Here is a 27,456-nt window from a genome sequence, read left to right on the forward strand (position 1 = left end):
TTGCCTATATCAAATCCCATAGACATTTCTGCCACCTGCTGGATGTATGAGGGAAACGACTGGCTACATTTATAAAAGTCAGCAGTAGCACTATATGGTAATTAGCAATATATTTCAGTACTACTACCTTATTAGAGATTTCTTTAAAAAAAAAAAAAAATCTTTAACCGTGCAACATTATTAATCTTTCTGTGGGACTTCTGTCACCATTTTGAATTCTAGCAGAAATTGTGTCCGACATTGCGAGTTCAGTTCAAGTATCATAGCTGCAGAAAATGGCTAAAATAGAAATAATCGCCATTTGGCGCTACTCAGTTCTCTCATAGCCACTTTAAGTGTAGTGATGCATTCAGAACCCATCGACATTTGCAAAGACCCAACATAAAAAAAAAACCCTACTACCAGAAAAGTGCATTCATGAGATTACCTCAAAATATGATTCAACTACTTAGCCTATACAGCAGCAAAGCTAGGCTAACGTTATCTTTTGGGCTAAATTAAACTGTCGGATGTTTTTGCTGATGTGTGGTGATGGTAACAACTAATTTGAATGTGAATATAGCAGAAATGTTTTGTTAATGAATTTAAAGATGCATTTTCAACATTAGTAACATTGTCTTAGCAGTTGCAAAGGGGCCTGCTATGGCTGTGACGTAACCTCTGGTACCTTGGGTTGCTCAATTTCCTCATGAATTTCCGAGCACAAATTCTGGTCCGACATAGCATTTAAGGTATTTATCTCTGAGCGAGAGGTCAGAATCTCTGAACTTCTGAAGTTCTGAATGCAGCATAGGGTCACCAGCATAGGGTGCCAGAAGTTCTGAATGCAGCATAGGGTGCCAGAATATCTTGTACCTAGTTGTAGCCATGTCATTATGGAAAGTTGGGTACTGTTGTGGTAGTTTCTCTGCCACTGTTGAACACTGTACACCGTGCACTCGCCAATGTGTTCCTCCCATTGGTGGCTTCACTTGTCTGTGTCAACTAACAAACCAGCAAATGCAGGGAGAAACATGATGGCAACTATGTGGACAAATCGTCAGCATCCGTCCATCTCGGAAGTTGATTGTAGCGCCTTGGTTGGTCACTGCTCATCATGTTGGGAGCAGCGTCTTGAGAGACATAACAGTCCAGTTCTGGCTTGGCAATCGCGGCCGCAGTTGACACAGACAAAGTCTGTTGGTGAAGTGATGGCCTGCGACTGCTGTTTGTCTTTCCTACATTGTTGTCTGTCTTCCACCTGCTGGTTGTGGTGCTCCTCACCCTTCCTGACGCCATCGCGATAAGCCTGTTGCCAGCAGCAGTGGTTGTCTGCAAGCTGTTCTCAGTTTTGTGGGTCGATGCTGGTTGCTTAAAGGTCGCTTGTGGACAAATACATGACAAAATATCCAACGCAATGGGAAATAAAGCCCAAATTAAAAGAATAGATAGTACGTGCGGCTGGGGATGGTTCCAAAGCTTTTTGACAGTTTTGCAGATTAGTGATGCAGTGATGTCCAAAGACATTCCAGAAAGGGCCAAGAGGGTGCAGGTTTTCTTTTTGCAGATGGGATGACTTGGTCCTATGTGCACTCGCACTTACATACGTTGCTTGTGTGCAGCTAGCAGGTGTAATTACAGCACAGCAGCGTCCCGCTTCCTCTTTATCTGCTTGAAAACTGTAGAAATATGGTGTTTAAATGTGAAATTACATTAAATCGCACAACAGTCCCAGTCAGAAATCCATTTGCATTGTGAATATCCTCATATCAGTGAAACCTTTGCAAATTTCAGCCAAGCTGATGGGTCAATTAAGGCAGAGGAAGCCGGCTCCCTCCTCTCCATGCAAATAAACCTTAAAAGCTGTTCGCAGCTTTCTGTTCTTCAAAGCTAAATGGCTTTCTCTGCCTTTGTTGTGAACAGTGTGTTTTCAACAAAGGTGCCTGCGACTGAAAGATGAAAAACCGCCACAACTGACGAAGATGGTATAGAGTTCAGACGTGCGTTTGTGTGGGCTGTCTAATTCAGGAGATTGTTTGATTCCTCTCCCTCTGAAGACCTGTCAAACTCGCAATCAGTGGAAGCAACGCACGTGGAAGGACGGAGGAGCAGGAGGGAAGAGAGTGGAGATGGGAAAGAGTGGCGTTTAGTAAGAAAAAGGAGGGAGTTTACACCCACCACCTGAAGAGATGAGACGCCAGAGTAGGAGGAAGCAGTGTGTGAGTGCTGGAACTCATCAGCCTGTCAAACATCCGTTATAGACCACAAACCCACACAGTCAGGGTCTGTCACTGAACAGGTGCACTTCCTTCACCTTCTCTCTCACACACACACTCTGATGTCTATACGGCTCTAACTGACGTGGCGTGAATGCGAGCCGCGTCCACACATACACATATACACATACACACACACACACACCCTGCAAACTAAGCTTTGATTTTGTTGTTTTCCACTGGAAGGTGTTCGCCATTAGGCACTGTCATCGATCAGAAAATAAAACCAGTAATGATGTGCCCCCCCCCCCCAAAAAAAAAACACACACACACACAAAATAACACAAAAAAAACCCCTCATACTGTTTCAGCTTTGTGCAAACCAGCCCACATTTGAACCCAAATTATTCCTCGCTGCTCACAGTTTTGTAATTCTGACTGCTGACGCACACGTCTGAATTCATCATCTGCTTTCCTGGGGGGGGTACGCTTTTAGATTCTTGTGGTTGTTTTAGACCAGAGCAGGTTTTGTATGTGTGTGTGTGTTGTTTTCTCTCTCTTTTTTTAAGCTGATAGTACGGGAAACACAGTGTGTACGCGTACTGATCTCTTTTAGTGGTAGGAAATAATCAATCCTGTTTATTGTCAACATTTTCAACATCTACAGGAAGATTTGCAAAATTAGGTTATGAGACATAATCTTGCAAATGATGTCTGCATCCTACCGGTAACTGTGAAAACACTGACTCCAGCATAGCTACGGTGAGCTGTGTACGAGATTACACACACACACACACACACACGTGCAGATTGAGGCGATGCACAGCTTCAGATGGTTTTTAAACTCAGCAGTTATGTCATGAACGTCGTGTCGAGGTCGACTAACCGCTGGTAATGTCAGGAATAAAACCACATGAGAGAGAAATACTTTACAGCTGTTGATGATTTAATTTTTGCAAAAAAAAAAAAAAAGAAAAAAAAAGAATGCATATGCTGATGACTGCTCAAATTTCTTCTGCAAAAAGGAGTAGAAACAACAGGTTGCTCAGCAGCAACAATAACGTGCATGTGTGCTGAATTCCTCCTTTTTTATGAGGAAATGCAAGACATCCAGACACACTTTCACACTTTATCTTTTCTTTTTTTTTTTTGCTGGTGGTAAGAGCAAAAGGCATTCACACCAGGATCCCCACATCCGTTGTATTCCCCACACTAAAATCCAGATCACAGTGCCATATCTAGATCACAAGAAAACATGACTGTTGACACGCTCCCCACGAGCACATGCAGTAGCATCTTGATTGTGCTGTGGCATGTTGCATTTTCTTGGGTTGTCCTGTGTAACACGGCTTTAAGCCAGTTTCTCGTCTTTGTGGCTCCTCATGTCATGGTTTTTGTGTTTTGCAGTTAGTGTTGTTGAACACCATGAGGCAACAGTTTTTGGTCACTCCTCCCTCCTCTGTCCCGTCCACACAGAGACAAGTTTAGGCGTATCTGCAAAATGTTTTGTATCATATCAGTGTTTCATCCACGCGGAACCAGCGTTTTTGGAGTCGGAAAACCCTACTTCTAGCAAGCGGGTCTCAGAGTGGATAAATCTCAAAATGCCGCCTTTGCGTTTTCATGTGTACAACAAATAGAGAACTTTTGTGAAAGGATAATGTCATAGTCCCCCAGGTTTTAAGATGTCGTTATTGTTTTTGTTTTATATAAACACGCGAGAATCTCAAGTGATTTCACTGTTATTCACAATGAGGAACTGCCTCGAGCCACGATCGCATCCTGTTCTTGTCATTCTGGACGAAATAGTGGAGCAGTTAAGAGAATATTTACAGAGGAATCCTTCAGATGGTGATGCAAACACCAAATTTGGCACAAATGCACCTCAGTCATTACTCTTTTGGAAAAACCAGTGTGACCACTTGAATTTTCAATGGGCGGTCAGGTAGGGGCCAATTGAATTACACAGGGGTCAAAATTTTGAAATGCTCCAATCATATTGAAAGGTATTCCATATTATTTGTCTGATCATAAAGATTTCAAAAAGGTATAGTTTTGGCCATCTATGCCTGAATTCAATGGAGCTGAGAGGTAAAAAATAGCAAAAATGCTGTCAAAGGTCGATTTCAGTTTGTACGGGAGTGAAAAGTTAAAGTTGCTCTAGTGTTAGTAAAAAGTGGTGCAAATTATTGGTTGAGCTAATAGGATTAATAAATGAGACTGTTTTGACTGTGTTGAGTGCTTGGTGTCCAAAGTAAAGAGCAAACAAGGTCGACGTCCATTGGATTCTATGACATGTGACATATGTTACCCAGTAATGTGATAACTAAGCATGACAATGGTCCAAACTATTCCTTTTTAAAACCTTGTTAACTCAACTAATTTGCATCACTTTTTCCAAAATTAGAGCAACTTTAACTTTTGAACCCTGCACAACCTGAAACTGACCTTTGTCACCATTCTTGCTGTTTTTATCCCATAACTCCATAGAATTCAGTCACAGATACTCCAAAATATACCTTTTTGGAATCTCTGTGATCAGGCAAATAATGTAGCATATTTTTCAATATGATTGGAGCATCTTTTAATTTTGACCCCTGTGTAATTCTTCAATTGACCCCTACCTGGCTGCCTATTGAAAATTCAAGTGGACACTCTGCCTTTTCAAAAGAGTAATGTCTAAGGTGTATTTGTGCCAAATTTGGTGCTTGCATCACCATTCGAGAGATTTTTTTCAATTATCTGTGGCACTAAAACTGAAGTATGCTCTCTCTTAACTCCTTGCTTCTTGTCCTTTCCAACACTGTTTGTGCTGTTTGTTTCAGAGTAATATATAGCATATCTGGAATTTGGTTTGGGTTTATGAAGTTCCATGCAGGTTGAAGGTAGCAGACATGGAATATTTGGAATTTTTTTTTTTTAGCAAGTGTTCAGGGTTCTCATGCATGCAATCGCTTATAAATGTTATGAAAGGCATAAAAACAATTGTCGTGTTGTTTCTCCATTGTTTTGATTGCAGCGCCTCTCTGGCACGCAAGGGATTATGGGATATCTCAATAGAGCAAATTATAGTGGCGTATTTGGAGTGACGTGATTCCAGTCAGCATTCTCTTGTAGCTTAGTCAATTTATAATCCAGTGTAACTCAAAGCAGAAGTTCAACTTCTTATGCGCACGCACATCTCCATTTTTTTTTTTTTTTTTTGTAGGCATATTAATGCACCACATATATACGCAAGGTTGGGTAGGATTACTTTGAAAGAATACATGTGGATTACATGTATGTATATACATACATTTGGATTACTTGTAATCTTTTGGATTACATTTCAAAGTAATCCTACCCAACCTTGTATATACGACAGCGTTTTCAGTGGTTTCGTGTTGACGTAGATATTTCTGAAAATGGTGCAGCATTTACGGAGCACTTTTTGAAAACAACAAAGAAAAAGATTGATTCCTTTTCTCTTAATGGTCCAGCCTCTTGCCCCTGTGTCCATGGAATTAGGGGCAAAGCACTACTGCTACCACGCAGCAGACAGCGGGTCATAGACGTGTGAGAGTCTCGGCCGAGCCAAAGCCAGCTGGTCGACTGATCGACTCCTCTGTGATGCAAATTAGATATATCTTAAACATTCCATCATCTTACACTCAACAGTTGTTTCGTTTGAATCAAGAGTTGATGAATGACTGTGGGAAAACATTGCTCTTGCGCAGAACGACCGCTTCAATGAAAACTGTAAACATACTGTCTTTTCTAATCAGCACTGATGTTGCCTAAAAAGGCTGTGCAGTTGTTTCTCACTAAGGTTAAGAACCAAACGAGGAGATCTATTTGTTTCATCTCTGTGGCTGTCTAGTCACCCGGCCACGTGCTCCATCATAGTTTAAATATTCATAGCCCCCTCTCTCTGAATATTCATGAGGCTTTTTTAATATTTATGAGGCGCTCTTGTTGAGGTGTCACTCAATCTCTTGTACACACATGCATACGGACATTTATGCACAATGACTCTCAAAGGAGGCACACGTGTGGACTCGTGAGCGAGGTTGTAAGTTGATTTGCGACTGTGATGTCATAGTAAAAAGGCAAAAAATAGACAGAACTAGCAAAGAAAAAGAGAGATTGTATTCTTAAATGCTTGTACCTACTGGAGTATCCTGTACGCAAGTACAGAACTTGTAAAAGAGTACTAACATGTAAAAACATCACAACATAAGAAGCAGTGTCTGGTATCATTTACCGTCTCTGACTACTGGTTCAGATCCAGTAAAGTCTTTAAAGAGGTATGAGGCGCAGGAACTGATGTAACAGTGTGACGCATGCATGTAAACACTCGGCTGTGCACTTTCTAGGCACACCCCTTGTGGTATTTGTGTGCATGCGCTGCAAGAGTCTCTGTCCTGTATGCACATGCATGCCTACCATACTGTAAAAACCAGCATGCAGCAGTTGGGTTGGTCTCTGTGACAAAGCTTTTAATGCACACATTGACACTTGACTTTGTCCAGGAGGATCAGACATAATCCAGAAGTAGATTTTACTGTTATGTGTGTAACTGCTGTTCCACATCCTGAGGTGACAGTCATTTCTGCACAGTGTGGCTGCAAATTCTGTCAATCTGGTTCGGCTGCTCCCTTGTTTTGCACTCGGGGTCGCCACAGCAAATCCAAGGTGGATCTGCATGTTGAATTGGCACAGTTTTTACGCCGGATGCCCTTCCTGACGCAACTCCACATTACATGGAGAAATGTGGCTGGGGTGGGATTTGAACCGGGAACCTTCCGCACTGAAACCAAGAGCACTAACCACTTGGCCACCACCCCTGCTATAATTCTGTCAATCTGGTGTTTTGTTTAATTAAATAGCATGTCAGTTATTTTATAGTTGACATGTTTTGCGAGCAGACATGGACACGAGTATAGTAGAGATGGATATTTTGTTAATGTTGCAGGTTCGGTGTATGTTGCATCATTATTTCCTGCAACAGCTGAGCAATACAGTATGAACACAATTAGTATATCACAATATGTCAGGCTAATACAAAAGTAGCTTTTAATTTACTACTTCTGTTTCCCTGTGGTGTTACAGTGTGGATTATTTATCAGGTTTTATTGAGAAGTGACATTTGCACTTTTTTGTTTGAGGTCCATAAGTACATGCCCTCCAGAAGTATTGGGCCCCTTGGTATTTCGCACATTTTAATTTGTTTATACCATTTCAAATACAAAAAGCAAATCAGGCTCCTCAATATAAAAATTTCTAAAATTATGTTCCTTAAATTGAAACTCAAAGCAAATCTCTACAATTTGATATAAATTTATTAAAAATATAAAAGCCAAGATGATGGGTTGCATAAGTAATCAGCCCCTTTGGTATAATACCTGTAAATAATCAGTTTAATTGACAGTTTTCTTCAGACAAGTCAGGGGATGGATACATGAACATTTCCAAGTCACTGAATATGTCTTGAACTTTACTGACATCAATTATGAAATGCTTTTACATCGTGGAGGAGGGTATTTAAGTTTGTTGAGCTTCGTGGTAGTGGCTTAACTCAAGCTGCCGTTACATTTATTAAGCCATCATATGACGGGAACTGGGAGAAATTTAGTTGTCTTTTAGCAGTTATGATTTCTCAGAAGGCTTTAAGTGTTGAAGTTGACGCAGAGGTATTTAAAACGGTGTTTGGTAAAGGTATTAAGCGGAGAGTGTTTTGTGAAGTTCAGTCATTTTCTTTCTTGGAACAAAAGGCTGCAGCAGATTTGAATCCTCCAGGCTACATTCATCACTTGCTGCAGAGATCTTGTGAAATAGCTTGTGGATTTTTTTTTTTCTTACTTTGACTAATGGGCTCAGTGAATGACTTTGAGCTGAATGAGACATCATTTAGAATTAATGGAACCAGAGACTATGCATTCAGATCAGGGATCTGTCCCAACTTCATTAAATATCGGAATCTTGGTCTTCATTTCATTAATACATAGATGGTTGAAGTCAGCGGTAAAGAAGAGCAAGTTCAACGTGTCTAAAAGCAACTATTCAGTAGAGTTCACACTACTAACCAGAGACAGATTCTGTCCAGACGGTTCACATCATGATGATCTGTCAGATGTTCACACAGTCGTCACATCACAAGAAATCAGATTCCAAATCTAACTGTTCACATTACAAAAAGATGAGTTGGTGGCAATAAATGATTAGAATATTGATATACAATAACACAACATTCCGTGTTCTTATTGAGACCAAATATGTTAAATACTGTTAGTACTGTACTGTACTGGTGGAGTCAGTGGTTAGCACTGGTGCCTCACAGTAAGAAGGTCATGGGATCGTTTCCCACCCTTTCTTTGTGGAGTTTGGCACTCTGGTTTCCTCTCACAATCAAAACATTCTATTCGGTCTGCACCTTCTCTAATCCTGACCAAGGCAAGCGCCTCTACATCTGGAGTTGTCCCCAAAAGCTGGACCTGCAGCTGCCCTCTGAACCTAGAGGTTGGATTGTGTCTAACTAATTATGATGAGTTAAATACAGAGGACAAATTTCTTTGTATGTCTCTATATGTACAATGACAACAAAGGCTCCATTCTGTTCTTTTAAAAAGTGCTCAGTTGCTGAGAAGCATTTTCTTATTGGAATCCCATTAACACAGTTTTAAAAAACAAAACACAGTTGGACCTATGACAGAGATCTGCTCTATAATGAGTTTTCCACTAATTTAAATCATGTTTAAATGTTAAATTTAGTAGTAAAGTGAAATTGTTTGCCAGACAGAGGGAATAAATATGGAGACTGACTGAGGACAGTAAATATACACACAGTACAAACTGGGATAGAAAACCACTAACAGACAGAGACAATAAGACAGGAAAGACAGAGCTATTAAAGATAGATACAATCAAACAGTTAAGACAGAGAGACAGTCAAGACGGAGAATCTAGACTAAAGCATAGACCAGACCTGGGCAAACTGCGGCCCGGGGGCCACATGCGGCCCTTTGCATGTCTCTGTCTGGCCCTCATGAGGTCTGTGACTATTATTACATATATTAAAAATGTCAAGTTTGTGTGTTGTAAATCATTAGAGAGGTTTATTTAGGTATATTTCCATATTATTACAATAATAAAATTACCTATAAAAGCTATTAAATACTGAATTTTTTGTAAAATTTGTAATGGGAGACAGCTGAGTTATCGATGGTGTGGCCCCCGGACATAATTCAGGTTCCCTATGTGGCCCCTTGTAAAAATTAATTGCCCACCCCTGGCATAGACAGACAAAGACAATGTAGACAGACACAAAGACGCAACAAGACAGTAAAGAGAGACCCACATAAAATGGCAGGCAAAGGCGAGGACAAAGACGCAACAAGACGGTAAAGAGAGACTCACATAAGATGGCAGGCAAAGACAAAGACAATGTAGATGGACAGAAAGACACAACAAGACAGTAGAGAGACCCGCATAAGATGGTAGTCAAAGACAACAAAAGAGACCATAAGAAAATAGAGACACATCACACAGTAAAGACTAAGATGGGTGGACAATTGATAAAGACAGAGACACAGTAAGACACTGAAGACAGGGACAGAGACATAGTAAAGACATGCATATAAGACAGTAACTACAGGGACACAATAAGGCCGTGAAGACAGACACAACAATATGGTAAAGACAGTGACGGTAAAAACAGAAGCATAATGAAACGGTTAAGAAAGGGACAAAGAGACAGTAAAGACAGACAAAATAAAAGTGAAGATGGACAGAGAAATGGCAAAGACAGACAAAACAAGACTGAAAAGAGGGGGACAGAATAAAACAGTGAAGACAGTGACAGAGAGGCAATAAAACATTGACAACAGAGAGTAAAGACACACACAATAAGACAATGAAGAGGGGGACAGAGACAGTAAAAACAGAGACAAAATGAAAGAGTGAAGAAAGAGACAGAGAGAGCGTTAAGACAGACAAAATCAGTGAAGACGGACAGAGAAATGGCAAAAACTGAGACAAAACAAAACAGGGACAGAATAAAACACTGAAGACAGTGACAGAGATTATTAAAAACAAAAAGATATAAGAGCCAGTAAAAGCAGGGACAGTGAGGACAAACAGAGACACGCAGTAAGACAGACAGAGGTGGAGGGGGGCGGGGCGGTTGGTGGCTCTCGTGCGTTTGTTGCTGATGTGTGGGCGCGTGGCTCAGGGTTCGGAGCTCCTCCTGCTCTGGCAAAAGGCGGAGGAGGAGCGATGGAGCTGACAGACTGTGTACGCTCCGTACGGAGGAGGACTTCAACCTGTTCACGGTAAGACTCCCGCGGGGACAGCGGCGCTGCTTTTAGCGCTGCGGGGACTTTTAGCTTTACGAGCGAAAGGGGCGCGAGAGCTAGCTTAAATGTTTTACAGCTAAACCTAAAATAAATACTAGATTTCCGCCCCGGAGCGTAAAGATGAGACCAGACTGACTGAGAGACATCTGATCCAGGATGGATAAAGCTATAGTTTGTTTGTGTGTCGCCTGTCAGTCGTTAATTTCGACTTTATTGTGCCGTTGTGTGTCTTGTGGCCGCTGTCTCGCGCTGACAGCGCGGTGAAGTCCCGGAGCAGGAGGTCCACTCCCTGTCCGGGGTAAAAATAACAGTCCGGGTCAGGGTAATGCGACACACACGGGGCTGTGCAGTTTTAGCACACTTACAGCCTTACTTAGGAAAAAAAACAAAAAAAAAAACCCGGACCTATAAGTTTGTGTGAACTCGCTCTTTACCGGCGGTGCTCAATTGCGGTTCCGGTTCTGGTTCTGGTTCAAGTTAACGCAGATGTCAGAGCCGCTGTGGCTGCACAGGTGTTCGTGGCTTAAAAAAATAAAATAACGGTCCTGAATTTTATTGTACGTGAGCCCATTTTCTTAATTGAATCGGAATAGGTTTTTTTTAACTCAAAAATCAGCAGCCAAATTAGCAACTGATAACAGTCCGATCTTTTTACAGAAACCTGAAAATAAAATTAGCAGCATATCTAAAAAAAAGCAACGATATCGATATTAACAGTTAGAGTATACAGAGAGCTGAAAGATCGAGTCATTCATCAGTGGCAATTTAAAAAAAAAAGTCAATTAAAATGTTTTTAAAAAAATATTTTAATGTCGCATTTTCAGACAAAAATAATTTGAAGACTTGAGATTACAATTTATATATATATATATATATATATATATATATATATATATATATATATATATATATATATATATATATATGTATATATATGTATATATATGTATATGTGTGTGTGTGTGTGTGTATGTATGTGAGAGAGAGATAACTGATTGATCATACAAATGGTGTCTATTTGTACTCCTGAATATTTTGTGGTATCAGAAATGTCACACGTGGACCTTCATAATGCTTTATAAGTTAGTTTATATTAAGTTTTTTTTTTTTTTTTTTTAACTTCTCTAGACCCAATATGGATTTGTGTGATTTTTTTTTTTTTTTTTTTTTGGCACAAGCTTTACACCGGATGCCATTCCTTACATAGCATTATATAGAGAGAATCAACAGTCTTGAATCAAGCACCTTCTGTTTTGGGAACAAGTGCCCTGATGGCTTAGCTTATGAATTTGCCGTGTCACTCTTAAAAAAAAAAAAAAAAAAAAAAAAAAAAAAAAAAAAAAGGATGGATAGATGGAACATGTTTTGTTGTTTTTTTTTTTTTCTTTTTTTGTTTTTGGTGGTGGTGGGGGGGTCCTTGATAAAGGACGTGTTGAACAACTTTTGGTATTCAGCCAAATCTGCTTTCTCCTATTAATTTAACTTGTGAGAGGTTTTCCTTTAGTTCCTTTCTGCAGCATTCTATTTATGACATCACAAACATCTCAGTGGATGAAAGCCATAGTTCTGATGGTGGAAGTGCTTATGGTTAGTGATTATTACCCTAGTGGAGGAGTTAATTTTGTAGCCAGTGCCATTTTGTTGTTGTTGTTGTGCCAGCCCAGTCTCACATTTTTATTTATTTATTTATTTATTTATTTATTTATTTATTTATTTATTTATTTATTTGGTGCGCTCTCACGAAATGATTCAGATTTTTGTCGGGCTTTTTTTTTTTTTTTAACTCACGTACTAACCCTACCCCCTAACCTTAACTATAACCTAATCCTACTCCTTCCTCTAATTCTAACCATAACCACCACTCCCCCCGCTTCACTTTTAATTTTGTGCAGCCGTCACAGGATGTATTCAGATGAATTTGTGCTCCCATGACAAACATTTTGCACTTTTTGTGACAATATCACAAACCAATAGATTAATGTATATATTTCGTGCTGCTGAATCACAACATGCCGTGAGACTGGGTTGTGTTTTGCTTGTAAGTGATGCCACTGGAGGCATTTGCTGTTGTTTGTATGTATGCAAAGACAATCATATTTTAACAATGCCTAATCTGATCTTGATTAAACTTCACAGGCAAAGGATGGGAAGATGTGATTTGGTTTTGGTCAATGATCAAGGTCAGAGGTCATGGTCAAATTTCCAGCCCCTTGTACAATTATAGCAAAATGGCACATTTTAACAGAGTTAGCTCAGATGTTACTTTGAGATGTGGGTGTGGTGTTGCGCTACATGGTAAAACACACACACACACACACACACACGTTATTAATTAACAATATCTGCAAAAAGGCATTTGTTCTGCAGCCTGAGGACATATTCAAGATTTTTTCCCCCCACATTTTATTAACTTTTTGGTTGTATTTTCACACCAGTGACACAGTATCAGTTGATTATATTTCAAAAGTAGGTTTTTCGTTCACTGTAATGATGGACTGGTTTACTTTACAAAGGCCCTCTAAAGAAGGTTTTGGACGGTCTGTCTGCCAGTGTAGTGCAGCCAGGCAGGTTCTGGCTGGGGAAGAAAGGAATCCCGGTGAGTAAGTGGCTCTGGGGCTGGAGGCCTCGGGGAGAGCAGCAGATGGATGATGATGTAGCGGGAGCTGGCGCTCCCTGCCTCCCGCCGCCATCCGTCACGCTCTAATGATCGTGTCACACTTTCTCCCCAGGAGGCCAGCCGCTTCTGCAGCGCTCAGCTCAAAAACTGGTAGCTGCACTCAAATCCCCTCTGTATGGCCAGAGACGGGCCGTGCTGCAAGGCTCTCTGTTGCCCTTATTTCACCTTTAAGTCCCTGCAGAATGCTTCCTCCTTTCTCTTCATCCGTTCCTGTACCTCTGGTTGTTCTTCCACTGTCTTCTGATGTCTTGCCATGCTCTTTCTTATCACTGGTCATGCAAACCTTTGTAAATGAGATTTATCATGTTCCCTCACTTTTTTCCTTTGTGAGGTCAAAGGTCAACTACAGTGACTACAACTTGTTTTCGTGGGGCGCCTCTCTGGCTACAGGACAGCTCTGCACAGTTGCATCAGGTTATGGGGTCAAGTTTGTTATGTCCTGAGTGTTTATGTGCGGCATCCAGCAAACTAATTTCAGCTTTAATAAACTGAATCACATCACTGAAATGGGGAGAAAAATATAACTGAGTGTTGTGTCTCAGCGCTTCCTCAGATGTTCACTGCAGGTCATGACCTCTCAATGACAAATGTATCTCTGCGACAGTAATCAATACAACTACTTATCACTGTCATCACCACACCACGGGCTTATATTAATACATTAACCACAGGCCATGTTTAAATTACACTAAAATGCAATGTGCAGCTGCTTTATCCATTCATCTGTTTTCATTTTTAATTCTTTATTATATAAAATATCAGAAAACAGTTAAAAATAATTGCTTGTTATAGTTCACGCATCTCATAGGAACATCTTCAACATATTTGTTTTGATCAACTAATATTCCAAAAGGTGAAAATTTAACATTTTTGACAGTCAGTCCACACAAGTTAATTTCAGCTGTGTTTGTTTAAATTCAGTTTGTACTTTGCTGCACGGTGAAACCATCTGATAAGACCGATGATTAAGTTGTGCACATATCATTCATCACAGAACCTACTGTGGACAAACTGTATCTGCATGAATTACAGACCAATTCCCATTTAAGCCAAAATGGGAGCTTTGCTACTTTCAAGACATGAAGTTTGCAAAATGTGTTTAAAAAAAAAAAAATAATAATTATTATTTTGCCTGGGCTGAAGAGGATTAACACAGTCTTAAAAAGGGTTTTAACTTCACTTACAATGACGGTTTAGGCATATTTAACGTACATGGAACCTTAAAAAAATTAAAAAGGAAGCTAAACGGCTAGTATCTATAAATACATTCAAATAAGTTAAATGTTTGACCACTTATCACCTCTAAAATGACTTTTTTATGTGATTTCCTGCAATTTAGAAGTCAGTCTGTTTGTAATTAGATTTTTATAATTGTTTTGAATCATCATCTGCATCTTTTTGTGTTGTCACATATCATGCAATACACCTCCAAAGAAATCAAGTTTGTTTTTTTATGTAATCAGTAATTTGAAAATCAGTTAGTTTCTCTAATAAAAATGGATTTAAAAATGGCACATTTAAGTTTTTGCTAAAATAGGATCTTTGAATTTTTTTGAAATGTTTTATTTATTTATTCATTGTGTTGGACTGCAAAAAATATTTTTTAATCCAAATTCTGATTAATGTTTTCTGTTTATACTATGTTTAATTTTGCCAGCGTAAATCATATTAACAGATTGTGTAATGTAAAGCCTTTGCAAAATAAGATATAGTAAAACTTTTAAATCTTCTGAGACCGTGCATCCACATATGGTGACATCATTCAAGGTCAAGGTTCAAGATGTTAGAAGGTTAAACCATGAAGAAAACCAAAAAAGCAGAATGAAAGCATTTTAAAACTTTTTTTTGTCTTTAAGAACACCCTCAAAACGGTGTGTGCGTGCGTGTGTGTGTGAGAGAGAGAGAGAGTGTGTGATTGAAAGAGATGTGATGATATGACAGAATTTGGTATTTTCTTCATAAATACCAATTAATTGATTACTAAAGTAGCTGATGATTCTTTGCTTAATCATCTCGTTCCATTACACAAAACATATGACATATCATGCTGCCTTTATCCAAGAGGTAATGACGGACGTTTTTCGATTTGCACGTGCCATCACAGTTTGTTGGAGGCGTTAAAGGAAGCAAACACCACTTTTGTTGCACATGGACCCACTGAGAAACTGTTGTTCTCCCCAGTCTCTCCGTCTGGTGTTTAAAAGTCTCGAAGCTCATTACTTCCTCTCAGGTGTTACATGAATAAGCGTCCCCTGGAGCACTGCGTTACAGCGGGATGTGTCCCTGCAGAATGCAGTCGGCCCTTTGGAGGAGACTGTGGAATGCTACTTCCCTGGGAGTGTGTGTGTGCGTGTCTCAATGATTGTCTCACCACCGAGATCAGAGACTGAGCTTGGCTTTCTGGGAATATCGGCGCCGGCGGATCGGATGATGCTCTCCACAGCTGCTGTTTCTAAGAAAAGCTTGCGACTCACTCACACACATATACACACACGCATACCAAACATGTGTCCACATGGACTTCACACATCTAAGGACGCGACCAAATACCTCAGTCGAACAAATGCCCGTTCGCAGCACACTTACTGTAACAGGCTTCAAGAGGCAATTAACTGTCAAGCCGGTGGGGATGTTTTGGGAAGCAGAGGAATAGTTTTACACTCGTCGCTGCTTAGCGACATTGCCAGCAGATGTTGTAGGATAACCACTAAAATCTCTTCTTCTTCTGTATTTTAGTCTTCTTTAGGTTGTTTTCCACAGAACGTTAAGTGGCCGACCGAGCAGCGCAGGAAGCTGGCACAAGCAGAGAGGATAATTGTGTTTCTGGCTATCCTGTGGGAACATGGGATATATGACCTCGTCAATCACCTGTGACGCTCTCCAGTAAACGATTTCCACGTAGGTAGGAGCGGCAAGATAAATAAACGCTGATGTTTGAAAGCCATTCTCTCCTGAGTTGATGGTGATATATACATTTAGCAGGATGACTGAAGCAGCTGCAGAAGGTGAGAACGTCCTCCTAGAACCCTGTAATCTGAAGTCATGTGATGCAATCAGATGCTCCTCCCCTTTACCATGTGTGGAGCTCCATAGCAATCAGAAGGAGGAGGAGGAGCAGCAGCAGGTAAGTGACAGCTGACGTAGCTGCAGCAGCTTAATATGCAGTACACTTTTTCAGAGACGCAGTCAGACACAAGACAGTCTTTCTCAAAATTTACAAACAGGCAGGATTTGGCAGTTAGCCAGGTGAGCAACCTCCAGGCAAAAAGACAGGCTAATGACCAAACTGGCTTTCAGGGGTGTCAGCAAAAACCAAGGTATATTAACAGAGTTGGTGCTGGTGTGAATCAGAAACATGAATAAGGCAGTGCTGGTTAACCAGCTAACATGATGGAGTGAGGAGAAGTTCTCTCTCTCCATCTCTGCTGCAGAACATGTGCGCATGTTGCACAATGGATGGATGACACATTGCAGCATGTTTCAGGTTAAGCCGGAGTTGAGATATGGACTTCCGTGACATATGTCACAGAAGTGTAAAACAGAGTATTTTAGGCCTAAATGTTCCTTAAAGAATGGTCGCAATGTTTCTGTGTAGGCTCTGTTGTCCAGGTGGATTCCATAGTAGAGAAGCTTGAATCTTCTCTACTCTGAATCTTCTCTAGAGTCAAGCGTCTCTACTATGTTCCTTAAAGAAGGAGAATTTCACCATGAAAAATCCTAGAATTGTGTGGCTTTAAAGATGTTTTACATGAAAACGTGACTGAATTTAGCTGCAAAATGTAGCTCAAAGATATTTTGCGCAATATGACCCCTTTAAAAAAAGTTTTCATTAAGATTTGCATGGAAATGCTGCTCACTGTATAACTAATGAATCCTTTGATTGTAGAAATTCTGGAGCCAGCTCCAACCAAAGAGGAAAGTTAAGGTAAACTGAAATTAAGCCCCCTCACATTTTTCATTCTTGCTGAAATAATGATTGCATGAACACTGTAAATGCAACCGTTTACCTGAGCGTGCACGTGTGCTTTTCAGCCAAGAGGAAAGTTAGTGCGGAGCATGGCTGTGTGCGAAGACGATGGCCAGGTAACGATCATGCAGACTTCATCCTCCTTGTCGCCACTGACACAATAAAAGTGGCAGTTTTTACGTTTTAGGTTTCTTTGGACACCAATGCCAACACATCACAGAGCCGCCAGGACAGCGAGACAACTTTGGGTAAAGAGGAAGAACCAGAGAAGAGCGCAGATCCAAAGAAACATTCTCTGCCTAAAGGTGTGCACAGTTGATGTCCCATAAAAGTGAGGCAGAGAAACAGTGTTATTAAATGGGATTCTGTGCTGCTGTTTTTTTGCATGTCTCTCTCGCAGTATTGTGACACGGTCTTATTTTTTAATGGCGTCCTAATGTATCCTGCTCCTCCTCAGAGTCCGGCGGGGAGTACACTGACTCAACCGGCATAGACCTGCACCAGTTTATCGTGGACACCCTCAACAGTAACCCCAGAGACCGCATGATGCTGTTGAAACTGGAGCAGGACATGATCGACTTCATTACCAGCAATAGGTGCTTGAGAAAACGCAGTGTGCAACCTTGGACTCTACTAGCATGCATGCTAATTTCTGTTAAGGTGTAGATGGAGTTTTATTGTACTAATTTAAAGTGATGTTTTCAGCCCACATGGTACAGTTGTACAGTTTTACTGCTCAATATATGGAGCCGGTTGTGCTTGTGTGGGTGAGTTTAGGCCACAGGGAGGTGAAACGTACGGCTAGCCTCACCTCCTTCTCTCACCTCCTGCACCATCTTTCCTCCTCACCTCATTTGTCACGATATCTTTCTACATTAACTCACATTGTCTCATTCGCGACACTCCGTGCTCCCCTTTGTCTCTCTCAGTCCTTTTAAGAAGTTCCCTCACATGTCATCCTACCATCGTATGCTGGTCCACCGGGTGGCAGCCTACTTCGGCATGGAGCACAACGTGGACCAGACAGGCAAGTCTGTGATTATCAACAGGACCAGCAGCACACGCATGTAAGCACACATAGTGTGTCTGTGTGTGTGTAAATCTGTGCTGTTTACAACGAGTGTTTTACACAAGTCCTTACTTGTGTGTCCCGAAGACCGGACCAGCGTTTCCTGGATGAGGTGCATAAAGACAAGACAGACGAGATGCATCACTGGAAAGCCATTTTGAAGCGAGACAATAGCTCGGACAGCAAGGTTTGTCACACATCTGCAAAGCTCCAAAGCCGTGCTGTCAGCGCCGATCATCTCCTATCAGTGATTCTCAACCGCTTCTCTCCCTGAAGGCTCGACTTTATCTCCTACGGGAGAAGCAAAGTAAGTCGATGGAGGAAAGAGAGGAGGAGTATCAACGAGCGCGAGACCGAATCTTCAGCCAAGAGGTAAGGGAGGAAAATCTCAAACGGATAAATATGAAAGACAGAAAGCGAGAGAAGAGTCATTAAGTTCTCTGCTGCACTTTTACAGCCGCTCGGCACCCAGGAGAACACGCCTGCAGAAATCAGGTAACCTTGACGACGGTCTCATTTTCTTTTCAGGCTTTTTCAGCACAGATGTAGCAAACAAGTGGATTTTTGGGTTAAACTCCTCGCAGATATTCCAGACACAGCAATGGCCAAAGGCTTTTTGAAACTGACCCAACCAAGCCTAAAACCGATTCACTGTTTCAAAATGCTTTAAAGCCATTATTTCCGAAATCCCCACAACAAATAAACCAAATACTAAACAAAATCATTCTTCACATTTTTTTTAAAAGCTCAAAATCGTAAGTGAAACAGTTGCACCAGACAGTAATTCAGTTCTGAAATGTTCGAGACTGTAAATGAAACACTTGGCAAGTAATTTATGCCTGAATCACTTGAGACTATTATTACCTCCGCCAAGGAGGTTATGTTTTCGGTCACGTTTGTTTGTCTGTCTGTTTGTCAGCAGGATAACGCAAAATGTTTTGAACAGATTTTGATGAAATGTTGTGGAGTGGTTGGAAATGACAAGAGGAACAAGTGATTAAATTTTAGTGGTGATCCGGATCCAGGAATTTTTTAAAGGATTCTTCACCATTGCGGGATCAGGGGAATTTTGACATTGTAGTTTCTAACTTCACAAAAACAAGGCAGAAAGGCTTGAAAAAAATTAGGGTGTAACATAGTCAAATGTTCTATCAAACAACAAAGTTTGGTGATGATCGGGTCCGGATTCCGGATCTGGTGATCCAGAATATGCAAAAATATAGGGAAAATAGAAAATGTGTCAGTGTGAGGTGACAAATGAAGCTAGAGATGCACAACTAACACCAAATTGTAGCTGAATCTGTACTGATTCAGTAAGGTGTCATCAGATTTGATGTAACTTCAAATGTTATGGAGCTAGATCCAGAAGAAAACCGGCATTACCGAAAAAGCGTTTTTATACAATAACTTTTGAACTAACAAAGACATAAAAGTGATTCCAAGTTCTAGCGGTATGTTTTCATGGTCAAGGGTGTCAAATATAAAGGAAAGAAAAGTGTATGTATCATAGTTTTGGTTGTAACACTGATTTGTTGAATAGATCACTGTGCCAAGGAGGGAATCTCTTTAGGGTGAGTGACCCTATGGCCTTGTTTAGAGAAGTGTTTCATAAATGTTAAAAATTTCATATTTGCAGCTTAGTTGAATAATAAATTGAATTTTGTCTCTTATTTGTTTTTGTCTATAAGCACATGCAATATCAATATCAGTGCTCAGATGACAGTAGCTTCTGGGAAAGGTGCAAGTTGCAATAAACTGTAATGCCAAGCACTAAGGATACATGCTATCCAGTCACAGCAGATGAAACTTTTTTTTACTACTGAGCAAACATCATTGTTAGACTTTTTTAGGTTCAATGATTCCACGGCGTGTAGATGTTATGGCGTCAGTGACCCCATGGCCTTGGCGGAGGTTTGCACTCTCTGAGTGCTTCTAGTTCTAGAAATGATTTAGTTTTGAAACAGTGAAAACAGAAAATGAACCAGTTGATTCAGATACTGATTTTAAAAAAGTTGAAAAACATTTGCATTAAATTTGACAATAGTTCATAATTTCAAAATGCTCAACATAGTAAACGAGGTAGATGGATGTTTAACAGCACATTTATTTATTTATTTTTTATTTTGAAACTAAACAATTACTTTGTAATGTTTTTTAAGTGCTTGTAACTCAAAAATTCCATTTTCAAAATGCTCAACAATTACGGTGAAACACTCGCTTGAGACACTGACAGTTGGTTCAGTTGTACTCATTGCTTCCGTGAGTGTTTCAAAATCCTAGTTATACTCACAGTAATTTAATTTAATTAGCTTATAATGTGCCAAATCACAGCAAAAGCTGTCTCAAGGCGGCTTACATAAAACAAGTCAACATAAAATTGAATAAATAATTAAAAATGAATAAAAATTCAAATACATAAATAAAAACAGAAGTAAAAGAATAACACAAATAAAACTATCCATAAGAAAGAGAATAAAAATAGGTTTTGAGTCTTAACTTAAAAATGTCCACAGACTGGTCGCAGGAAGACTGTTCCACAGGGTGGGTGCATGATACGAAAAGGCTCTTTGACCTGCTGACTTCTTCTTCACCCTGGGAACACAGAGAAGTCCCGCATCCTGCGACCGCAAAGCCCGGGCTGGCACGTAGAGTTCCACCAGATCAGCCAGATAAGATGGCGCCAGTCCATGAACAACCTTATAAGTCAATAACAAAACCTTAAAATCTGCTCTCACAGAGACTGGGAGCCAGTGCAAAGATGCCAGAATGGGTGTGATATGTTCAGACCTTCTGCTACATGTCAGAAGTCTGGTGGCAGCGTTCTGAACCAGCTGAAGACCCCTAATGCTTGACTGTGGTAACCCTGAAAATAGAACATTACAATAATCTAGAAGAAACAAAAGCATGAATCAGGGTCTCAGCATCAGCCATGGACAGGATGGGGCATCCTCCCTATATTTCTCAAAAGGAAAAAAGCAGTCTTAGTAACATCTCTGATGTGGAGGTCAAAAGACAACATGGGATCAAAAATTACCCCAAGGTTCCTCATTTTGTCCGTATGATGTATGACACACGAACCCAGGCTGAGTGCCAGCTGGTCAAATTGATGCCAATGTCTCGCTGGACCAAGAACCATCATTTCAGTCTTTATCAAAGTTTAAAAGTAGGAAGTTACTAGACATCCATCTTCTCACTGATTAGAAGACAGTCCTCCAGGGATTTTATGGGAGTGAGATTTCCCGCAGTTATCGGCATGTACAACCGAGTATCATCAGCATAACAATGAAAGGCAATCCCAAGACTCTGCAGTATACGCCCAAGGGGTGCCACATACAGGGAGAAAAGGGGCCTAAAACAGATCCCTGTGGAACCCCAAATCTCATGTCAGCAAGGTCAGAGGTAGTGCCATTATACAAGACACATTGAGAACGACTGGACTGATATGATGTCAACCAGGCAAGGGCACTTCCAGTAATCCCAAAAAAATTCTCTAACCTATTGAGCAAAATATGATGATCCACGGTATCAAATGCAGCACTGAGATCCAACAACACCAAAACCGTAGTGGTGTCTGAATCCATTGCTCGCAGAAGATCATTCACAACTTTAGTGAGTGCTGTCTCTGAGTGATATTTCCTAAAAGCAGACTGCAGCGGCTCAAAAAGATCATTCTCATTAAGGTGGTCTATGAGCTGCCATGAAACCCACCTTTTCTAAAATTTTGGAACAGAATGATAGATTTGATATCGGCCTGTAATTTTTCAATACACTAGGGTCAAGATTAGATTTCTTACAGTACAATTCTTTCCTACAGTAATTTATTAAAAAATGCTCAACACAGTAAATTAATCAACTGGTTCAGGATTCATATCCCCTTCACCCCTCCCCCCACCCCCCTTGCAAAACCTCAAAATGATTTGTGCAACAAGTTTCAGAAACAATAGACTGTTTTGAAACACTCAGAACAGAAAATTAACCAATTAAGTCAATGATGGTCAGAATGCTGAAAATACTAATGAAACACTTTCTGATCATTTATTGTTTCAAGATGGGCACACGGTAAATTAATTAATTGCTTCATGAAGCAAATATTTTCTCTTGCAAAGCTTCGAAAGTAAATAACTGCTTCAGAAACTTAATTTTTTGAACATTTGAAACAGTACATGAACAAAGTACTTTAGTCACTTTTTCTAAATGCTCGAAACAATGAGATAATTGCTTCACTGTTTCAGAATGCTTGAAATGGTAAAACACACACGTTATTTAAATGTATTAAGATACTATGATGCTGCCATGTAGTGGAGAGCTCTCCCACCCCCACCCCCAAATAATTTGTAGTTTGGCCCTTGTTTTGTAATATTTTTGCAATAGAATGTTGACGTGTGTGTTTGTGTGTGTAGGGTTGCAGAGGAGTACAATCCGTACGCTGAGACGCAGAGGAGGCGGCAGCTCTTCAGGTAGACTGCTGGCCACACAGATTCATAGTCATTTATCACATTAATGTGGTCAGCCACAGACCTTCTGCCAGTCTGCGGCTGAAGCAAGAACAGCATCCAGGTTGCATTTTCTGGGATTCAAACATTTCCTCATCACTAAAGCCTTGTTATTTTAGTTGTTTTGTTCCCCGCCTTTCTGCCAGTTTAGTAGAGTCACAGTGATGAGTGAATGTGGAGTCAGACTGTGTGGGATAGCGCCCCCTAGTCATGTAAATGGCGTGGCTGTGGTAGCTGTAATTAGGCTGCAAGATAATTGTGGATGTGCTTCACAGAGGGAGCCGCGACAGCTCGGGCTCCAGCTGGACGGGTAGCAGCAGGCAGAGCAGCATGGAGGCTGACGGTCGTTATAGCAACGACCCACGTCCCTGGAGCAGCACCGACTCGGATTCTTCCTACCACTGGACGAACCCGCCCAACGCCAAACCTCGCCAAGCCGCCGCCCACACTTGGGACACTCGAGGTTCAGGTGCAGTCTTAGAGCCGGTGTCGCAGTGCCACTTCTGTCGGTGAATTTGTGAGGGTGAGAGTGTTCACTCCTCTGTGCTGGTGTGCAACAAAATATAACGGAGGGAAGAAGGGGAAAAAAAAAAAATCACTGTTCATAAATCATGTGTTCTTTATTCAGCAGCATCTAATTAACAAAAGCAGCAGAACTTGTAATGGTGTGAAAACTGAACTCAAACCATGAACATTCACACAGAGCTGGAAATTTTCACACAACACCTCCAGTGTTTTTCACATGTTAGGAAGAAGAACTACGTCATCGCCAAGACTGCTCAGGCGAGGTGTACGCTGAATGTTGTTAGCACTGTGGGGAGGAGCACGCCGTCGCATGCCTGACATGATGAGTATGTGTTGTGAGAAAAAACAAACTTTGAACCCTCAGTCACGTTTCCGTCTCTTCCTCCTCTCAGGTACAGTCACTCCTTTCAGAGTGTCCTCCACGTGTCCACACCCGTCCTATCCCTCCCATCCTGGAAGAAGCCGGATCCAAATTCTGCTACATCATGGGCAACGGGATTCCTCCAGGACAGCATATTGGTGAAACCCGCACACTGGTACGCAACAGAATCACACTTTAGTATCAAACTTACACATTTTCATCACTCCTAAAACTGAACTTTAATCCCCCAGGGCAGCCTTTCCTTAATCCAGACGGAACTCCTGCTGTGTACAACCCACCGGACAGTCAGCAGCCAATCAGGAGCCAGGCTCAGCAGCAGGTAGCGTGCCACACACACACACACACACACACACACACACACACACACACAGTTGAAGTTAAACTGGAACGACACGGTGACAAAATGTTAGTGTGTGTGTCCCAGGTGGTTCAGTGCTCCTCGGTGTCTTACGCGGCTCCGCAGGTGTTACCGGTCGCTCCTTCTCAGCCGTTCACCACAGTATGTACTGCTGCAACCGCACACACACCCTAAAGTGACTGCAGGCACACTGACCTCCTGTCTTCACTGACAGATTGAAGACCTTTCCTCCCAGTTTGGTCATGTTACAATAAGCTGTCAGTCAACTGGTGAGGCCCCGCCTCTCTACCCTTCTGGTCAGGGTTACATCTATGCAACTCCTCCTCTTTCCAACCTTCCAAGCTACTGCCAGCCTCAGGTACACTTCACTTCTTCTGCATCCCACCTCCTTAAAGTCCACATTTAACAGTCAGCCTCACCGTTTGATGATTGCTTCGTGTGCAAGAGAAAATTAGTTTAGGAACGCAGTCCGTCAAAGTCAATGGGGGAAACTTGACCAGTCATCTAAAAATCCACCGTGTGCACAGAATAGCAAAGAAATCATTTCAGTCAAGTCAGTGTCTGAATATGGCCAGCTAGGTTTTTCTTTTCCTTCCCTAATATATCTGATAAATCAACTGTGAATCTTCGATAGTTGGAGTTAGTTTAGTGCCTATGATGTACACGGTAAGTAGTTCTTGTATTAATTTAATAACACTAGCACTATATGTTGTAAGTCATCATAAAATGTGAGAATGCATTATTAACTACACAATGCAACTTTGTTTCAGAGTAACAGTTCTGAGTTTGTCTGGAGGTCTGCTGTAGTTAACGGGTATTTCTTGTATATTGTCAAAAAAACCAAAACAAACAAACCCCAAAACAATCACTTAAGTAGAACCGTTTGAGCAACATGAAGTCAAAGGTGAGTGGAGCACTTAGAGGGTTTCATACTAACTGTTTTAATGTCTGCTGCCTGCATTCACGTTGTTGGTAGAAAAAAACTATCGATGCAGAATTCCTGTCTGCAGCAGCAGACGGAGGTGATGGTGTGTGAGGCGTGGTCCTCTTTCAATATAAAAGACATGGACAATAATATACTGAATTGAAAGATACACAGTGTATTTAGGAGTTATATTAAAACAAGAAGCTCCGAATCTGACAGGAGCTTCAAAAGTTAACTTTCTGTGAGATTATATCTTGGCAAGCCTCTTAAATAATCCATCTCGTTCCACCTCATAAAGATAAAAACAACATCCGGTCTGTCCTTGATGCTGCCAGCAGGTGGTAAAAGTTGAAGATTTTGAACTTTTGACTTTGAGCCTCAACTGGGCTCAAAGCCAGATGTGGTGGATTTTTTCCACCAACCTCACATTGACAGAAAAAAACAAGAACGGAACATCCATATTACAGTCTGCATAATGTCTGACACAGCATTTAGTTGTAAAAAAAAAAGTTTCAGCAATGTGACAAACTGGTTTTTATCATCTTCTTCATCACCTGATGTGCTTGTGCCATTTTGGACCACATTCTATAATGTCTAAAACTGTTTTTAGTCTGTTAGTTTATTGAAAAGGTGTAAAATCTGATCTGTTAAAATGTTTTTCAGCAATGCCGAATACATAAATGCAGCCGTTGGTTTTAAAAGTCATTAATAAGGTCTTCTGTATTGTTTACTATGTAAAGATGTAATTTAAAGTTTATGGCTCTGTTTTAAATACTGTTTTACTTGCAGGTGCCTGTGTTTACTATGGTCAGTACCCTACCTCAGCTCAACACCTACAGAGTCAGCATGGCCGCAGCCAAGCAGCTCAACAGACAGGTACGGAGTTTTTTGTGTGCGCGCGCTTGACAATGGCATTAGGGGAGGGGGCCGTTTACACTGTCAGAGATGTAGTCTGAGGGTCTCACAGGTGAACCGGTCTCTTTTCCTGCTGCTTGGATTCAGCACTAGGTGGAAGATGATGCATGATACAATCTAAAGACAGTGTCTGACTTTACAGTACGACGCTTCGAAGAGATGCATCAGAACTACGTTTGTCAGTTGAATAAAAACATTCAAAGACTAAATTTTAAAGTGTTTTGTCAGCTACTGTTACACAACTTTTCTGTGCATAATTGTCCTTGCTCATCAAAATGCAGCGGTTAAATACGCAACTAATCGTCTGTGTGTTTGCAGCTGGATGCGCCCCTGCTGTGGGTATGCAGCAGTCTTCATACAGCCAGGCACAAGCCATGCTGGGGACATACTCGCCCCTGGCCTCTCATCACTGTAGCATGGTAATCGCACGAGCCCCAAAGCCCTCATTCAGCTTCCGAGCCCCGGCAAGAGTGATTAGTCGCTCACAAAGTGCCAGTAATAGCAGATACTTGACTCGGTCTTCCTCTCTCTTGCAGGGAGGGATGATGGCATCCTATCCTCAAAGTAAACTTCTCACCGGTGCTGGGGAGAGGCAGCTTACTGCTGCATGGTGCCCCCACCCCACGCCAGCTCCCATCCTCCCGGCTGTACCAACCTCAGCGCCCCAGCCTGGAGCGCCACAGTACTGATGCACACAACGACCACAGAGGGACTGACGACACTTTTTCTTGTGTGAATTTACTTGCATATGCACATTTGTCGAAGATACCCCCCCACTTTCCAGCCACAGGATATGCACAGACGCGCACACAAACACGCGTCACTGTACCAAAGCTTAATCGTGTGTGTGTGTGTATGTGTATATATATATATATATATATATATCAATGCTGCTGTATTGAATGCATAATTTATATACACAAATGAAGTTTATATTGATATTAAATTATATATTGTTAATGAAATGCAATGTGTGACTAGATAATAAAAGTGCTGTGACAAGATTAAACAGTCACATTTGTGGTGATGTTTGTCTCAACAATTGTGGATGCAGGTGTGAAAATACCAGAGGTGGGACGGAGTCACCAGCAAGGCACCCTCAAGTAGTAAATCTGCAAGTCTCAAGTCATAATGTCCACCAATTGTTTGCAACTTGACTTGAGACTTGCAGATTGATGACTCCCACCTCTAGTAATATACCAGAAATAGCACAGTATGTGTAGGTGAAGAGGTGCGTTCACCCACAGTAATCTAATATGAAATAAAAATTATTCACAGAAGTACACAAGATTACATTTGCTTCACTAATGCTTGTTCTTTTTAAGTATTATTTGGGAAGTAAAAACGCTTCGATACATTTTCTGCAGGTAGAGTTCTGTTATTCAAATTGTATATAAATGCCCCCAATTTCACCTCCACGGCACTTCATCTCTTAATATATACCCAACTGGTAAGGCCGTGCATGTTTGGTGTGCATTATGTTTTGCATGTAGTGTAGGGTGGGTTGGTCAGATTTTACTTGTGTACAAAATGGGAAGTGGGGGGGACCAAGCCAAAACACACTGAACCAGCAAAAGTCATCCAAAATAGTTTTGTGATGGAAAATAACATGATTGC

The 27,456-nt window shown here is 41.1% G+C and overlaps 1 protein-coding gene across 1 annotated transcript; it reads left to right on the forward strand.

Moving 5' to 3' along the window:
* The first annotated feature begins 10,380 nt into the window (after positions 1–10,380).
* arpp21 (cAMP-regulated phosphoprotein, 21) lies at positions 10,381–26,614 on the forward strand. The gene is given in 23 exon segments (XM_034161080.1): positions 10,381–10,504; positions 15,942–16,107; positions 16,185–16,329; positions 17,092–17,130; positions 17,238–17,288; positions 17,360–17,477; positions 17,630–17,768; positions 18,102–18,239; positions 18,329–18,428; positions 18,518–18,613; positions 18,699–18,736; positions 22,642–22,698; positions 23,010–23,203; positions 23,652–23,695; positions 23,697–23,778; positions 23,872–23,983; positions 24,059–24,140; positions 24,214–24,309; positions 24,312–24,357; positions 25,714–25,800; positions 26,158–26,259; positions 26,371–26,421; positions 26,424–26,614. Coding segments are annotated over 21 exon segments (1,965 nt in total). The 5' UTR covers positions 10,381–10,504; positions 15,942–16,107; positions 16,185–16,188; the 3' UTR covers positions 26,576–26,614.
* The last annotated feature ends 842 nt before the right edge of the window (positions 26,615–27,456 follow it).

Source organism: Thalassophryne amazonica, chromosome 20 (assembly GCF_902500255.1).
Source record: "Thalassophryne amazonica chromosome 20, fThaAma1.1, whole genome shotgun sequence".
Lineage (NCBI taxonomy): Eukaryota > Metazoa > Chordata > Actinopteri > Batrachoidiformes > Batrachoididae > Thalassophryne > Thalassophryne amazonica.